General features: G+C 41.4%; 1 protein-coding gene across 2 annotated transcripts in view; it reads right to left on the reverse strand.

Moving 5' to 3' along the window:
- Positions 1-677: 677 nt before the first annotated feature.
- Positions 678-18,647, reverse strand: part of dock11 (dedicator of cytokinesis 11) — a 105,514-nt gene continuing 87,544 nt past the window's right edge. For both annotated transcript variants that reach the window (XM_083992695.1, XM_083992694.1), the window contains 10 exons: positions 17,631-17,688; positions 15,392-15,498; positions 15,161-15,283; positions 12,425-12,538; positions 12,187-12,333; positions 10,409-10,619; positions 9,791-9,981; positions 7,979-8,079; positions 7,740-7,878; positions 678-1,634 (listed from right to left, as the gene is read on the reverse strand). In XM_083992695.1, coding sequence (XP_083848821.1) covers positions 1,545-1,634; positions 7,740-7,878; positions 7,979-8,079; positions 9,791-9,981; positions 10,409-10,619; positions 12,187-12,333; positions 12,425-12,538; positions 15,161-15,283; positions 15,392-15,498; positions 17,631-17,688 — 1,281 coding nt within the window. In that variant the 3' untranslated portion in view covers positions 678-1,544. The remainder of the gene's footprint in view (positions 1,635-7,739; positions 7,879-7,978; positions 8,080-9,790; positions 9,982-10,408; positions 10,620-12,186; positions 12,334-12,424; positions 12,539-15,160; positions 15,284-15,391; positions 15,499-17,630; positions 17,689-18,647) is intronic.

An 18,647-nucleotide genomic window follows, 5' to 3' on the forward strand; every position in this document is an offset into this window, starting at 1 on the left:
TTATTGGAAAAAGGGCTTTACAAAGTAAGTTTGACAGGCAGCAGCACTTTCGTATACAATGCAGTAAAAATGAAAAAAAAAAAAATCTCTCTGCTGGACGGAGTTTGGACATAACACCAGTCCAAAATGTTACAAATATAAATACATACATACATACAGTACGTACAAACATACATGGGTACAGATTTCAATTTACAGCATCGGAACTAATTATGTACATCTGCTTAAATATTATTCATCTATCTGCTAATTTCAGTGTAGCACTTGTGAAATACTGTGAGTGACCAGCATGTGGTGGTTCTTGTTCATCGAGACCGAGGAGTCTTTTCAGAAGGCAGAGCACGAAGGCACTGGATCTAAACCCAGAGGGGGGGGCGGGGTCAAATTATTATCACACCACTGGGACCTGACCGGTGTGTCCTGACCTGGAGGACGCGTGTGTCCATGATTGTTGCAAAGCTCTGATAGAACACACTGTTATAACCAATAGACTTTACATATACAATTTAATTCAGCGAGCAGCTTTATCACACAGCTTCAACAGGCTACAACCCTGAGCTCCGTTATTTCATTTATTTATTTATTTTTTACCTCTTTGACTTTGGATCAGACTGAGGAGACTTTTTCATTTGTCATTTTAAAAACACAGGGTAGTAGCTTTGGCCCAGTGCTGCTCTTTAGCAGGGCCGTTGTATAGGGGAGAAAGGTGATGATAATGCTAGGGGCCCACAAAAAACCCCAGTAGTCTAATTTTTGTATGACTTATTTATTCCGCATAAGACCCTGACTAATACTCATAGTAATGTTGCATTAGCATCAAAACAATGTCGGCTAAATAAAAAATGATAATACATACGTAGTCTAAGAAAAAAAAAACTGGAAAAGTTAGGGGGTAGGGGCCCACTTTAGTATTCTTTAAGGGGGCCCAGAATTCCTAGCAACGGCCCTGCTCTTTAGACGTGACTTATCTGTTTATGGCGATCTGTAAACCTGGTTTGAATGTGCTGCAGGCCTATAAACACCAATCTCTCAGAGTGATAGAGGAATCTCAGTGCTTTCCTTTCACAGGTCTGGAACAGGTACAGACAATTTTTTTTTGTTTTGTTTTGTTTTTTTGGGGGGGATGTACAAACACTGGTGGAAGATGCTACTGTCTTGTAAAAGTGTGGTGTCCTGCATAGATCTGAAGGGGAACGTTACAGAAAGAGAGAGGAGAGAAGGAAACGAATGCTTTAGTTACAGTGTCTCTCTCTCTGAAGGAACAACAGTCAATCCTGCAGGTTGGCACCGAGGCACCGGGGGCGGGGGGGAAAAAAAGTGCAATGCAACCCTAGCATGACTCAGCAGAACACATGCCTACGTGTTGCTGCGATACATTCTCTGAAATACTGCTGCTGCTGCTGCTGCTGAGGCTTGGATCCAAACCGCCGTACTGCCGTCGTTCACCCGCGACGTCTGTCCTTAAAGGGGCTGTGTGGGTTGGAGGGGGGGGGGGGGGAGGGGTTATACATGAAGCAGGATGGCAGAGGTGGGGGTGGGTGGAGTCACCCCAGGTCGGTGGACGTCCCGCTGATGGCACGAAACACATGCAGTGAGTTCTGTAGCAGCGAACGCATCATGTCCTCCTGGTAGATCTGGGTTTTTTTTTGGGGAGGGGGGGGGGGGGGGGGTAGAGCAGAACACAGACAGGATGAGTGTCACCTCTCATAAAAACACACACATACATACACTATAGTATATACACACTGCCCTACAAAGGCGAAGTGCAGTATCTGTAAAAATGCCGAACTGAGAAAAACAGCTTTTTGTGTTTTTCATTGTCAGGTTTAAGCATCAAATTATGAATAACTACCAAGTCTATAATTGATTAGATAATGGTAGACTGAATTAAATGTATTTTGTAGTTTGTCTTTCTGACCAATTTCGACAGTTTTATGGCAGATACTGCACTTTTGCCTTGGTTTTGGTGCAGATACTGCACTTTGGCTTGGTATTAGCTACAGATATGGCACTTTGCCTTAGTTTTACTCCAATGGAATTATAGAGTAAATTCTAGAATGTAGGGAGTACAGTACTCTTTGCAGATACTGCACTTTGCCTTGGTTTCACAATGCTTTTTTGGATGGACAGCAAAATAAAAAGCCCAATAACTTTTTAGCAGTACCAATATCAAATTCTACCAGATTGAAGAGAACATGCCACACTTTTGATTGGTCAAAAAAAAAAAAAAAAATGGAAAAAATGCAGATACTGCACTTTGCAGCACACAACTGAACTGTGCAGGCTGACAGGATGTGACACATTACTGAACAAATGGAAAATGAAGGAAAAACACGTTTGTAAATTCCATCCATTGGGGGATATTACGGGATGTGGTGGACATGTTTTTGGAGACAAAGAACACACATGCTCACACAATTACTGGCAAGTCAACCTAGTGTATGTCGAGAATCCACACAGGTGCAGGGAGAACATGCAATCGAACCCAAAACCCCCTTGATGGAGTCAATACATAAAACAAAGCTACTACAGTATAATTTCTACAATAACCTATGAGGACAAATATGGTTATGATCATGGCATCCATGCATAAAACACACACACACATTACACAACACCATAATCTGATGGGACTCTTTAGTTTCACATTGCTCTTTTTGATTTGTGTTTCAGACGCGTGTGTTGACTCAGACGTCTGGGCGTCAGGCTCCACTGCCGCTGCTCCTGTTTACAGTTGCGTTGTGTTAATTCCCGACTCAACATTTGTATATTTTACTTTCATGTAATTAATTTTGGGTTTTGGATGCACTTGTCCAAGAAACCAACAGAAGCGCTTTCACTTATTTGGATAAGAAGGGTTCGCCAAGCTGTGTGCAACCTGAGCTCCAGATCCAAACAATTTATGAAACACAACAGTGTGGAGGACGATGAAGCGACGGCTCGTTATTCTGCCGTCGTGTGATTTATCAGTCAGACAGCCGAACGCCGTTTAATACGTTCCCTTGTTTATCTTCATCATCCTCACCTCAAACGAAATGGAGCCACAGCATAGACAGGACCATCTATTACAGACAGCCGGAAAATGCAACTGTTATATTAGGGGTGTCAAACATATGGCTGGTGGGCCAAAACCAGCCCGTCAGAGGGCCGAAAACCGGCCCGCAGGAAGAATTTACTAAGTGTGAAAATTACATAGAAGACACAAAAGGCATAATATTGTTGAAAGTGCACATATTTTTCTCAAGAAATTTCAGGTTGTTCATAATGTTTTGTAAAAGGACAGTTCATTAACTGTTAACATCTTAATAATGTACTTAATAATAAAAATAATAACTTTATTTCCATTAGCACTACATAAAACAGGATTATAAAAACAAGCAAACAATAACGAGACTTGTTCTCTTAATCTTTCTACCTTAAGACGAAGCCAAACCGGATTTCTTACAAAGTGTGAAATGACAATGACAATAAAATCAATTGATGATTGATGTTTTCGTCAGGTGAGTGATCTTGAGGTGATCTGCAGAAACACATGAATCACATCTCTTTGCGTCAGCAGTTATTCTCCCGTGCACTAGACAACGTCTCTCCCTACATAACTGAGGCGTGACTTGTCTGAACATGATCTGAACTGAACAAAAAACTGCAGCAAACCTCTGTTACTCACATCTGGACAGATTTACAGTAAAAACCTCAGATGCTAAAGTCAAGATGCTTTATCATGAACAGATCTGATAAACAAAACTAGAATTGGGTGGAAACTCAACGCCACACAGCTTTTTGAACTTTTCATCTTTTCTCCCTCTGTTTGTGGCGGTACACACTATTAAGCATTAGTTAAGCATTCAAAACTGAATTCATCATTTATAACACATGAATACTCATTAGTATGTAGTTTATAGACATAGTTAAAAATGTTTTACTCATCATTGATAAGCACTACTACAAACTACATACTAATGAATATTCATGCGTTATAAATGAAGAATTCAGTATTTATTAATGCTTAAAGGGATAGTTCAACATTTTGGCAAATTGGCCCATTGCCATAATCCCTATAGTTTTAGGAGCAGGTTCGTTACCTTTAATTGTTGGTGCAAGCTGTTTTTAGAACGGTGGAGCAGAGCCGCGAGCTCCTCAGAGCTATGGCTAATGGAATTTCTTGGTTTCCCTCATCAAATACACAATCCAACAACTCTGGTAGACAAGTTGTGACCTGCACATTCACCACGCTATGAGATAATAACGGAATGTTACGAGACAGAGTTGTTTTCGAGGTAAATTCATGCAAAACCGCTGATGCCCGTTCCCGACGAGGGCAGTTATTCTGCAAGCAGTCTCTGCATTTGCCTCGAAAACAACTCTGTCTCGTAACGTTCTGTTATTATCTCATAGCGTGGTGAATGTGCAGGTCACAACTTGTCCACCAGAGCGTTTTGGAGTTGTTGGATTGTGTATTTGATGAGTTTGATGAGGGAAACCAAGAAATCTCATTAGCCTCCGTAGCGTAGCTCTGAGCAGCTCACGGCTCTGCTCTGCCGTTCTAAAAACAGCTTGCACCGACAATTAAAGGTAACGAACCTACTCCTAAGACTACAGTTGAAAACTAGCCTCTGGCTAACACTGGCACTTTTACAGAAATGTTAATTAATGTGCACTGTCCTCTCCAAAAAAAAAAAAAAAAAAAATACAGGGATTATGGCAATGCGCCAATTTGCCAAAATGTTGAACTATCCCTTTAATAGTGTTTACTTATATATTATAAAGTGTTACCTTTGTAGTTTCTTTCATTTCTACGAGATTAAAAAACAAGAGACAGAGGTGATATCAGAAATCGGTTGTTGTGGAGTATCTGAGGTGGCAGGTAGCATATCTCCACCAGGATGCTGGTGTGTGTGTAAACAGTTGGATAAGGTGTCTCATTTGCATTTGTTTTTTTAACACACCCAGCAGTGCCAGTGGTGGGTCCACATTATATGAATTCCTCATCTTTGGATTCGGTTCAGATCAGATCAGATCTCGGGTTAGGGTTTTTGTTATCTATATTATCACAGTGAAGGAGAGACAGTTAAGTTAAGAAGGGACAAAGAGCCATTTGGACTTTGGCCTTTTTATTGTACGTGCCAGGGCCTCCGCCTGGATGTTTATATTTAAATGTCTTTTTATTGTCACTTGTTTATAAGTCAGGGCGAACTACTCGACCAACAGGAAGGTGCACATTTATTTTTTTCCATGCGCATCCAACAAGTAAAACAACAACCAAAATAGAAAAAAAAAACCCAGATGCTTTCATACGCTTCATGGTCACATTACCTGTTAATCCTTAAAGCTAAGGGTCCGCACATTGGAGAGAAAAAGTCAGCAGTTAGTTTGATAAGATCAGACAACAAAACAACAGTTGTGTTGCAATGCAGCCGTGACACATTCCACTAATGGGAAGAACAGTGCGAGTGAGTGTTATTGAGCTGAATAAAAAATGAGAGCAACATTACGGCGTGCAGTCTCCACTTTACTCATCAGCATCCTGTATATTCGCTGCTGCCTAATGCTACTGACTGGGATTTTTATAAAAGGGACAGATGAGTGTGTGTGCGTGTGTGTGTGTGTGTGAGCCATCTCTCGTGGAACTGGGAATGGTTCTTCCAGGAAACGGTCAGGAGGGAATGTTCCACTGCTACTGCTGCTGCTGCTGCTAATGACTCAGTCCGTCTCAGTCTGCTCAGGAGCAGCGTTCAAGGAAATCAAAACGTACCGGCGACCTCAACCATTTTTAATAACGATGACGATGCAGTTGTGACCGCCGAGTCGCCAAGTATTATGCAATGGCTTTGTGAAATCAAGCTTGTTTGAAGGAAACACAGCCAGTGGAGGAAATGTGAGGAGGCGTTTCTGCGGCAACCCTTAGTTTACTACTTGTTGTGTTTTATTTCCCTGCTAACCCCACACCCACTATTTACACTGATAGACATAGATAAACCACAGTGCAATGACCACCAGCACCACTGTAGCATGAGGTGGCCTCAATTAAATAACAGTCATAAAACAGACTGGACTGGATGTATTGCCCTTTACTATTATTTAATTCTACTAAACATTAACTAGCAGGTTCACACACAGCAACACTGACTCCGTGTTGCTGTGTGTGTGTGTGTGTGTGTGTGTGTGTGTGTGTGTGTGTGTGTGTGTGTGTGTGTGTGTGTGTGTGTGTGTGTGTGTGTGTGTGTGTGTGTGTGTGTGTGTGTGTGTGTGTGTGAACCCGCTGACAGCGGCCGATGGACCAACCCTAGTTTGTACATTACTCAGGCCAGGCATAGTGGACGATAACTGAATTAACATGGCATCTATATGAAGCATGGCTCAGGATAATGCAACAGTGATGGGATTCTACAGAGCTATAATCATTTATAGATCATATCAAAGGCTCAGTTCACCCAGATTCAGAAAAAAAAGACTTTAGCACAAAGCACACACATGTCATTTAGGGGAACTATGCACTTTGCTGTTGTCAATTTGTGTAGTCTTATAGAATAGAATAGAACTTTATTAATCCTTTGCAGGAAATGATGGTATCACAGCAGCTCCAACAGAATAGGTTGGGCTGCAACTAACGATTATTTTCATTATCGATAAATCTGTCGATTACTTAAACGATTAATCGATTAGTTGTTTGAAATAAAATGTTAAAAAATGTTGAAAAATGTCAATCAGTGTTTCCCAAACCACAAGATGACGTCCTCAAATGTCTTGTTTTGTCCAAAAACCAAAGAGAGTCTCAGTTTATTGTCATAAAAAAACAAAGAAACCAGAAATATTCACAGCTGAAATCAGAGAATTAGGACTTTTTTTCTTAAAAAACTAATCAAACCAATTATCAGAATAGTTGACAATTAATTTAATAATCGATTATTGTACGATTAATCGATTAATTGTTGCAGCTCTAGAATATAATTTTTTATCTGTCATAAACAAGAGATTATGGGTTACGGGTCGTGTTTGTGTCACGGAGACAAGACCAGGGACACCGGGTCGGGATCTGGATCGTCCAGGTCTTGTTGTGACTGTTTCATTCTGATATGATAGATTTTTTTTCTGGATGCACTGTAGTCTCTGTTTCTGCATTTTCCTCCCACTGCAAAATGTTTTACTAGGCTAAGTTTCTGAAAAGCAAGTGAATAGTGGGAAAATATCTTCAAAATATGATTAGATGTGGGCTATATAGATAGATAAAAATGATTTTATCTATCCATATAAACAAAAACAATTTTGTGTCACATTGTTTTATTGTAGTGGCACACTCTTTGACAAGAAAATTTCAAACTGGCACTCCATGTCACAAAGGTTGCCGACCCCTGCTATAGGGATTATGGCAATAGGCCAATTTGCCAAAATGCTGAACTATCCCTTTAAGTTCAGCTTTGACAGGCTTCAGCTGCAATCATCAAACTACGACAAGCTCCTCCAGGGCAGAGGATGTTGTTGCTGTGAGACAAACTGTTTGTAAAAATAGGCTAAACAAATAAACCTGCCTTGCCTTACCTCCCTGTGGGCAAATAGAACTCGATCCGTCTGACTAATCAACAGAGGGCAAACAAAACAAGTTTGTGCAAAATATAGTGTAGGTCTGGCTGTTGGGTGTGGTGAGGTTAGGGTGCGGTGCAAAAAAAATATTTTTTTTTACATATCACCTCTCCTTCCAGAATATTTGGTTTCACTGACATGTGGGCTGGAGGTGTGAGTACCTGTTCGTGGATGATGTCTGACAGCTCCTTCACCATCTCTTTGAAGTTGCCCTTCAGGCCCTCGTGGTACTCGAACTGGTCTTCTTTAATGAGACGCTCGTTTATGTCCAGGGCCATGCTGCAGGCCTCCACGAAACGCCTGCCATCATTACAGATAAAAAAAAACTATGACGTCTTACCAGGACACTTCTATTCTGATTGTAGAATTGATAAAATTTATCTCGAAGGGGTAGAGATACCTGAAGATGTCCTTGAGCTCTTTCACTTTCTTACTCCCAGACTGGTTGGTTTTGCTGTCATCTAGGAATGCTCTGGCGTAGGCCATGGGACCTGCATTCACCTGCAGCGAGACATGTCAGGAAATGTTAGGCGCTCCGCAGGTACCAACTGGAACGTTCCATTCACACTTTCTCATGACTTTTGACGACTGATCCTGTGTCGGTTTCTTATCAGAGTTATGATTTCTGTGAGACTTAGTGACTCATACCCCTTTTCCACCAAAAAGAGCCTGCGGTGCTAGTTCGGTGCAGGCTGCAGTGCTTTGCTAGTTCAACTTGCGTGCCTCCAAAGAAGCAGTTTGCTTTTCCACTGGCAAGGAGCAGAGTCAGAGCCACGTTAGGCGTTCTTTGGCTTGGTTACTTAGCTTTAACTGTGTTGGCATCAATTAGCAGTTAAAGGGATACTTCACCCAAAATCGATAATTCACCAATTTTCAACTCACCGTCATACCAAGGAAGGGTTTGAAGAACCTTCAGAGTTATCAAAACGCTTTTGGAGTTCCGGGGGGTCCGGCTGGCAACGGATATTCTTGCGGCTTCAGGACACTTGTGTCAGTACAGACGAGAAGTATGGAGGTATTTGGATGTTTCATAGTGTGTGTTTTGGACGATTCAAAAATGAGCTCTATCCGCTGCCATTATATGAAAATCTGTTGTCAGCCGGACCCCCCCTTGAACTCCAAAAGTGTTTTGCTAACTCCAAAAGTTCTCCAAACCCTTCCTTGGCATGACGGTGAGTAGAAAATTGGTGAATTATCACTTTTGAATGAAGTATCCCTTTAAACAAACATAATAAGGAGTTGGTGCTGGTCCTGTCTTAGGAAAGCAAAGAACCAGTCGAGGGCTTGGAGCCAGAGGGGCGTAAGTGGCATTTTGGGCGAATACAGTATGAGTTCTATATATCAAAATAAAGGTCTCAATGAGCTCTATCCAATGGTGCCAAGATCAAAGAGAGATCAAACTGTATTGAATAAAGCAACAAAACAACAAAGACCTAACACAAAAGTGTGAGTAATGCTTGGAGCCAAAAGGGCTTAAATACATGTAGGACCCACATGTTTGTTCAGAGCCAGAAGGGCGTAGTTGGTGCCCTTAAAAAAGCATTCAAAATGGCTGAGAAAACTGCAGACATGGAACTTGTCTGAGGCAGAAAAGATTTTGATGAATATTATGAAACAAACTGATGAATCCTATATTGAAGAAGTTGAAGATGAGTCAGTTGTTTTTGAATGTATGAATCATGGCAGAATCATGCCTTGAGAGCCTTACTGGGATCATCCCTATGTTCCCCGGGTCCTATGTTCCCTGTTTTGTGTGTGACTGGGGAACATAGAACCCTTTTTTAGAAAAAGGGTCCCATGCAATTTTTTGCTCCCGTAGTACCTGGAAGTGGAGTTGTGACTTTGCAGATTTTTGCCTATTTTTGAGTGAGAAGTTGAGTCGTGACTTTGATTGAGAAGTAAAATAGTCCCATTGGTTGGGTTTAGGCAACCTAGCATAGAATATTCTTTTGAACTTTTGAAAAAATACTGAATGAATGAGTTAAATGAAAATTAATTACTTATTCAAGCGTTAATTATTCAATCAATTCCCCTGTTGACCAGTTATTTTGTGCATTGTTCAGCAGATACGCCCAATATGTCCATAGAAGACTTGGAAATGTTTGGTGCCAAAAAGGCGTATCTGATGTTTTTTTGCCATATTTTTGTGTGGAACCAGCTCGGTGGAAAAGGGGGTATCAGACTTTTTTTTGTTGTTGTTGTTTTTTTTTACCTGCACAGACACACAGCCCTGCAGTTTGAGCTGCAGCTGGATCATGTCCACCTCCTGGTGGGAGCAGAGCTTGGTCAGCTCGCCCGTCTTGGCCTTCATCTCGTCTATGGCCACGTCCACCGGCTTCAGCTCCACCTGCTTCTCTCCCACCACCTCCACTCGCTTCTTCACGTACGGGAAAGCGTGGGCGGCTGTGGGACGAGAGGGAAACCGTCAACCACACGAGCCATTGGGGGTTCATGGTTATGTGAAAGCCATTGATGGTAAGAGGCAGACAGAAAGAAGGAGCTTTTGAAACATTTTGTGGAGACACAATACAGTTTGTTTTGATAAACAAGAAGAAAAAATGAGCGAAAGCATCTGTTGTTTTTCAGGCACTTCAGTGTGTGCGGTATCGTCCTGGTAACAGCTTCACACTGTTTGACAGTGCTTGTCAATACCGTGAAATGAGCCAGAGATGCTTGAATAGGGAGGGATCCTAATATCCAGCTGCCACTTGCTCCAGTCACCAGCTGTTCACTGTTTATTCTCACTGTACAATGTGACGTGTGTTCACAACCATAAAGACCAGAGATGCTGTGGGGCATTGATGTGTGTGTGTGTGTGTGTTTTACGTACTCGTCAGCACGGTCCTCCTCTTGCACTGCTCCTCCACTCCGCCGTGCTTCTTCCCCGACAGCGTGTACGGGGTCTCGAACACGAAGCGGTTGATGTTGTGGCACTTCTCGAAGTCGGTTTTCTTCTCCGGCGCCTCCTTCTCCTCGAAGTAGGGCTTCACGAAAGTCACCTGGACGTAGGCGAACTTGTGGTCCAGGTCTTTAGGGTTGACCTGCGGGCCAGAGATAAACCACTTTAATGAAATATAGATGTGAAGCAGACTGGTGCGGCTGACACCAGAGACTAAATAATGAACCGCTGTCAAATACTGTCTGGCCTTTATTTATCTCAACAGACTTTGATCACAGGCAGCTCCTTATGTGTCACGCCCTCTGTTTGACATGTGGTCACAGTGCGATCTTTTGAAAGAAGCCTGGTTTTACTCTTATTTGAAACGGTCTTTTATCCTCGCCATAATAATAAAAAAGGTAATAAAAAAATAAATAAAAAGGTGTTGACACCTCAGACTGTAAATAGCCTTGATAGGATCATTTACACCAGAGGGAAAAGGTGAGAAATAGAGCACATTTGCATAAGCTTGTGCAAACTGATCCGTCTATGCTTTTCTATTTTAGCCCTTGTTTGTTATATGTTATATTTTATTATTAGTATTTTATTTTATTTCATTTTTATGTTCTCTAGCTTTATGTTTTTATTCCATTTCTCCAGTGTTTCCTCAGTGGGGGCCGTCTGCTACTTTTAAACATGTAAATCACTTTGTGCTATGTTTTTAAAGGGATTTTTGGAAATTGAAGTGTTTTCACACTACACTGCCCATGAGTCTCTGCACGCACGGTTAAATTCTTGGACCGGAAAAGTGAAAAACATTTGCTAAGAATGTTTTCATTGATCAAGAATGAAAGTCGGAGGTTGGAAGACGATCAGATACCGCCGTAGTTCCGACCATAAACAGCGATCCGGCGGCGTTATTCCCTTGACCCGCCAGGCAGCGCCCGCGAAACCGAAAGTAGGAAATGCTGACCACTAAATAATAACAAAATACCAATAAAGACAAAACGATATATTTATCATAAATGGAGCCATTAACAAGTGTGGATAACGTAGATTCATCCACATTAATATGAGACTCTTTTATAACCAAATACAAACTCCTCGTTGTCCCTTTAAATGTAGAAAAATGCTTCATAAATCAAGTTTGATTTGATTTGATTTGAATGCTGTTGTGATCCATTGTGTCTCCATTCGATTTTAAGAACATGAGCTATCATGTCTGGATTTGTATTACAGGCTCGTAAAAGATACCAGGTGTACACCCAGCATTCTTTAAACCTAACAACAATGAGCTAAACTGTCGACGCTACAGGCTGAAAACACCTCGCTGTTCAGAAGCTGCAGCTCATTCAACTGACCAACGATGCAAATATGACCAGTCAGTCATGTCATGTCGGGGACAGTCCAGATCACAGGGTTGACCACAACTGTGAATGTCATCCAGATGTTACTCAGACTGTCCTGATATCTCCATGGAGATATAACACACCCAGTTTCATCAACCCCCACTGAGCCTTTGGACACATATAGTTAATATTCCTGTACACACAATAGGAGCAGTCAGCAGATACTTTAAATTATCTCAATGGGAAAAACCCAAACCATTTCCTGCTTTACAGTATGATGGACAGGTGATAGTTTTCCAAATAAACACAGGAGCCGGGGTGCGGGCCAAATCAATTATTTTCCTTTCTGATTGGCCTTTTCCCTCCATCTCTTTACCGCACCTTGTTTGAGTCCTGGATTATCTTGACGTTTTCCGCCCCGAACTTGTCTCCGTAGAGCGTCAGCAGCCGCTGGGAGATCTCAGACAGGCCGGTGAGCTTGGGTTCTTTGTAGATGTATTCCTTTCCATCCTCCTCCTCAAAGAAGCCCTGAGAAGAACACACAATGTTGTTCAGTTATACACACGATGAGAGGAGTGTGGAAGAAATAGCATTTCTCTGAGGGGCTTGTGGGCCTCACCTGCCCATAAAAGGCCACCCTGAAGTAGGTCCCGAGCAGCCTGCGGCCCGATTGTATCACCTCCATTATTTTGTTGTAGGCTCTGTGCAGAGTGTCGTACAGTCGGCTCAGTTTCTGCAGACATAAGACAAAGAAAGGATTAGGTCTGTTTGTTTATTGAAAGAACAGCAGCGAGCGCAAGGATTTCATTTCTCTGATGTCCCAACAAACATCTGTCACGTACAGGAGTTAAAGCTTTCTGTCTTGTAGAGAAAAGTAATGGTGTGTGTGTATGGAGGCACGAGCACACATATAAACACAAAGCAGCTTACTTTTTCTATATTTAGTGCTGAAAGTTGTGGTGTCGCAGCGGGGTGATCCTGGGTTTAGATCCACAGGCAGATTACATGACCAAAACCATAATAAGGCTATTTAAACCAGAGGCCAGCAGCTGGGGCAAAGGCCTCCCTGATCCTGGACCAGGGTTATTATAGGTAACTAAAACTAAGTCTTACACTAAAACTAGCAGTGAAAAAATAATTTAGTGAACATAAGTTGTCAACACCTCAGACTGTAAACAGCCTTGATAGGATCATTTACACCAGAGGGAAAAGGTGAGAAATAGAGCACATTTGCATAAGCTTGTGCAAACTGATCCGTCTATGCGTTTCTATTTTAGCCCTTTTTAATTTGTTTGGAATATGTTATATTTTATTATTAGTATTTTATTTTATTTCATTTTTATGTTCTCTAGCTTTATGTTTTTATTCAATTTCTCCAGTGTTTCCTCAGTGGGGGCCGTCTGCTAAACATGTAAATCACTTTGTGCTATGTTTTTAAAGGGAGTTTTGGAAATTGAAGTGTTTTCACACTACACTGCCCATGAGTCTCTGCACGCACGGTTAAATTCTTGGACCGGCGCAAGACGGACAAAAGTGAAAAACATTTGCCAAGAATGTTTTCATTGATCAAGAATGAAAGTCGGAGGTTGGAAGACGATCAGATACCGCCGTAGTTCCGACCATAAACAGCGATCCGGCGGCGTTATTCCCATGACCCGCCAGGCAGCGCCCGCGAAACCGAAAGTAGGAAATGCTGACCACTAAATAATAACAAAATAGCAATAAAGACAAAACGATATATTTATCATAAATGAAGCCATTAACAAGTGTGGATAACGTAGATTCATCCACATTAATATGAGACTCTTTTATAACCAAATACAAACTCCTCGTTGTCCCTTTAATGTAGAAAAATGCTTCATAAATCAAGTTTGATTTGATTTGATTTGATTTGATTTGATTTGATTTGAATGCTGTTGTGATGTCTCCATTCGATTTTAAGAACATGAGCTATCATGTCTGGATTCTTATTACAGGCTCGTAAAAGATACCAGGTGAAAAAATAATTTAGTGAACTGAAAAAAAACAAACTACAATTAACAATGCAAAACTAAGTGAAACTACACTAAACTGCAGATAACCTCAGGTTAGTTGTAGTTTTCGTCAGGGACGTGCACATGACTATAGAGGGGCAAGGGCTCAACATCAGAAAAGGGCAGTATCTACAATTTTTTCAGGCCTTAATATCAAAATAAATAAATTAAAATAAATTACAGTTACTATTTGGTCGGTAGAGAAAGCCTGCACGCTTTTCAGGACTGCAGTCAACACGCTGGACCAATTTCCCAACTTCCCGAAACAGAGTCATGACTTCTGAACTGGTAGGCTAAGGCTAATATGGTATTGGGTGCACATTAACATTGCAGAAAAAAAATCATGTGAGTGCAAGTGCAAAATAGAAGTAGGCTAAGCCTACAGGCTACAACACAAAACCAAGAAATGACTACTGTGACTGCTACTGTGCATATTTCAGAACAGCAGCAATATTTACAACAGCAAAGTCACAATTACCAGTAACTCAATATCTGGAAACAAATTCCAATAGTCAGTGAAATCAAGCTGAGTGAGTGATTCCTCCTGTTGCTGTTGTTGTTCACTACATTCAGGTGGTGTTAGACAGAGGACGGGGCGGGGCTTAACTCTTAACAAGCACTGAGCTAAACAAATACAAATGGGCGCTTTTCTGAAATATGACTCATATTAAGCTCGTTGAATAAGTGGACGGCGACTTGTCAGAACCGACAAGGAAGTTATGTTGGTGGATTTATAACTCACAAGATTCGACACAAGTCTCTCCACTGTCACGTCTCATCTATGTGCGGCAGTGGCACACACAGAGTTATCGACGAGGCAGCAGCTTCTACTTCTCTCTCTCTCTCTGGACGTGCATGTGAGGGAGCGCGCACCGCGGGGCATTATGGGATGCAACTAAAAGGGAAAAATCCCAGAAATTTGGAAGTTCATCTTCCAAATCTTCTCATCTGACAGAGGCTTTCTCCTAAAACCTGAAAAACTAAGACTAAGACTAAATAAAACTAAATAAAAACTATCAATTCCTCAAAAATAAAAACTAAACTAAAACTGCTTCATCACTTAAAAACGAAAACAAATGAAAGCTTGATGTGAACAGGACAAACAGCATTGTTGCAAGCAGGAGGGAGGAGCTCCAACATCCAACAGTCACATTCCAAAAAGGTGATCAAGGTCAAAAATAGACATGATTGTTAGACGGATGAAGATATGCAGACAATCCTGTGGGACCGCACATCTGTACGCGCTCGCTTGCACGTGAACGTGACGATGAGGAACTGTCTGGTTGTGTGTGCGTGCGGCCGAGGGGGGCGTGGCTACCTACCTCGTACTCGTGGCGCTTCTCGTAGATGGGGATGACGAGCTTGGCGATGTGCGTGATGAGCTCGTAGCGCTCGGCCTTCCACAGCGCCTCCACGCAGACCTCCAGGTGCTCCACCAAGACTTCCTGAAAGGTGAGATTTCAGAGTAGTCAAAACACAAATCCGGATCCACTGGATCACCGCGTAACGTGTTTGGTATGGCTTTGTGTCTGTGTCGTTATGTAAAACCGTACCTCGGTGTAATAAACATCCTGCATGCCTGTGTCTTCCTTCATGGCGGCTTCTTCATCGATATTCAAGGTGATCTTCTTGAAGGCTGCCAGGCCGCTGGAGAACAGCTCTGAAGGGCGGACACCAAAGACCAACTCAGAAACTGATTCACATACTGTACATTAATCAATCATTCAATCAAACTTTATTAGTATAAGACCTCTCATACAGGTTAATATGTTTCCATCACAGATGAAGGCCCCCTCACCTTTTTGTCTGTTGTCGTGTTAATATTGTCTATTTCTATTTGTTCTGTGTCTGTAGAGACTATATTTAGTAAGGTTTTTACTTATTTTATACATTTCCTTTTCTAACCTTATCTTTTTTATACAGCTCAATATGTATTTACAGTAACTGTGCTTCGGAAATAAAGCTGACTGACTGACATGGTGGCTGTGATCTGGGAGCTGAAGTGTCCTTGAGCAAGACACTGAATCCCAAATGATCTCATCAAAGAGGGTGTGTATGTTAGAAGAAGCACTGTGTGGACGGATGAAATGTGGTTTCCAGCATGAAGCACTTAGACGAGTCGATAAAAGAAGAAAAGCGCTATGTAATTGCAGTCCATTTATCCTTTACCATAAACAGAGATGAAAAAAAAACAGGAGAATATTTATGATAAATAACAAATAAAATAGAATAGAATAGAATTTACAGCATAGATATTTAAAGATATTTAAAGATATTTAAAGATATTTACCATTTACCATAGATATTTAATTAAACGTCAGCTTGTAGTTTTGAGTTTATATTTAAAGACATACATACGCAATATAACAGTCACACACACATACACACCCTAGTTTGTTTTATTTTTATTATTTATTTATTTTTGGTTATTTTATTTTATTCCTTTTATTTCCTTTAACAGACAGAAAAACCACATCAACCTCACATGTGATTCACATGTACAAAATTCTGCACATGTGAATCATGATGGTTTTGGCCCAATTTTATGTAAATCACATGTGAATTCCCATGTGAACCCATTTTCCTATGTAGAGCACATGTGTAAAACATGTTACCACATGTGGAAAATGGGTTCACATGGGGATTCACATGTGATCCACATAAGAACGGGCCAAAAACACACGATTCCCATGTGCAGAATTTCTCACATGTGAAGTTCATGTGCTTTTTCTGTAAGGGTGGGAAGGGGTAATGGGTAATTATGGTTCAGTCAGAAGCCGTTCTTGCTTAGGTTAAGTTGATTGTCGTTTTCAACATACACTGTCTAGGACAGACTTCTTTCTACCTTCCAAGAAGACTGCGTGGATGCGATTAATTAAAAAGATTTATTAAAGAAACCATAAGTCATACATCAAAAGACTTGTGACATGCTCAAACCCGCATCAGAGCGACAGCTACAACTTTCCGCTCGGTGGTTCGTGCCATCTAATAATACAAACCCAGGATCAAAGCGGAGGCGGTGCAGAACCGCTGCAGATAACATCAGCTTAGAGATGCAAAAGCTGCAGGAAGAAAACGCCATAGCTCAGTATGGGACGACTTCCAATACGACCCAGTACGAAGAATGAATGTAACGTGATGACGATTGATGGGAACATTGTGGGATGCAACTAAAAGGGATTATCTCTAGATGCTAAACATTTTTTTTTTAGAGATAAGGCTGCTGTGGCTAACTGGTGCATCTCAAAGCTCTTTGTTCGCTGACACGCCACAGAGATAAGGAGCGGGTCATTTGTTTCGAGGATTATTTGATGGTACGCTTTTGCATGAGATAAGAATGTATCCACACACACACGCACACACACAAACCACGGTCATGTGGTTTTGTTTTTGCAGGACGTTACTGTGCTGGCCTAATGGCATCGGCCTCTCTGGTGTTTACATGCTGTATCTGTATCCAATAACAGCCTGTGGACTAACTGGTGTGTAGTTGTTCATCACCTGTGCAGGCAAATGTTCCTGCAGGTGCATATTGCTCTAGAAAGAGTGTGAATGCTTCCTGGTGCAGGTTGTAATGGAATCCTCATAGCATCAGTCAAGTGTGTAATTTAACTCCTTAGACAAATATTTTTTCTTTGGTGCCTTCTCCATGAACTATTGTCTTGCTTTATAGTGTTTATGCTGCTGCAGTGTTTAATTACTGTACACATATAAGCCACAAATGGAGATAAAGTAGTGTAGGTGTGTGTGTGGGTGTGTGTGGGTGTGTGTGTAGATATGTCAGGGCCTTACTTTTCCTGTGCAGGTACTCTGCGACCAGCGCAGCGACGTGAACGTAACACATGGCCGCCTGTGGAGACAAATGACAACACAGTGAGGCTCAGTGAGACAGTGGGTGCAACTGCAGAGGTGAGGATGGATTACACAGAATACACAATACACGCTGCGTGGCATTAGATAGGTTAAATAGAGGCATGTTGTTTTTGACAGTTCAACCGTGGACACGCAGCTCTGTGACTAACGCCTACCTACCTGCCTGCCTACCTGCCTGCCTGCCACACCCATTCAACTGGCAGCTCACCACCTGTGAAGCAACAACGTGCCGTGCACCCAGGTTGGAAAGCTGCCAAGAAACCATATAATAAAAGCTTTTAAGTTGAGTTCAACCCAGAAGTGTCTGCATCGAATCATCCTCCCCCGCTCTGACTTCCCTGTTGCTCTCTCTTGCTCTCTGTCAGGATTAAGGCCACATTCAGCATGATTAATACCAGGACAACAAGGCTCAACCGCAGCTTCTACCCCGAGGCTGTCACACTGTTGAATTCTATGCCCCATTGAATGCAAGTAGTGCATGTTTACTTTAAAGTGCTGTTTTGACACTGCACTTTAGTATTTCTTAATTATGCCTATTTATTGCTTAATGCATTTGATCTATACATAGGTTCAAGATTCAAGATTCATCATTTTGTGCACAGACAAGCTGGGTACAATAGGAACTTTTGTGCAGAGTCCCAGAGGAGTCAGACTTAAAGTTAAAAAAAGAGTTAAAATGTTTTAAAAGAATTATAATATATAGAGAATAATTAAATAATATTGAAGATTGCAGCTCTGAAGAGTTGTCTGTAGACGTTGAAGAGATAAGAATACATTTATACGTATATGTATATATTGTGTTTATTTCTCTATTTTACTGTTTTTATTCCTTTTTTCCCCTCTTTTTCTTCCTTTTCCCCTGTTATTATGAACATTTTCTTTTTTCTGTTGCACGTTGTACTTCACCACAAAATACACAAATATTGTTGGATGTTC

This window comes from Trachurus trachurus (assembly GCF_905171665.1).
Source record: "Trachurus trachurus genome assembly, chromosome: 18".
NCBI classification, from domain to species: Eukaryota; Metazoa; Chordata; class Actinopteri; order Carangiformes; family Carangidae; genus Trachurus; species Trachurus trachurus.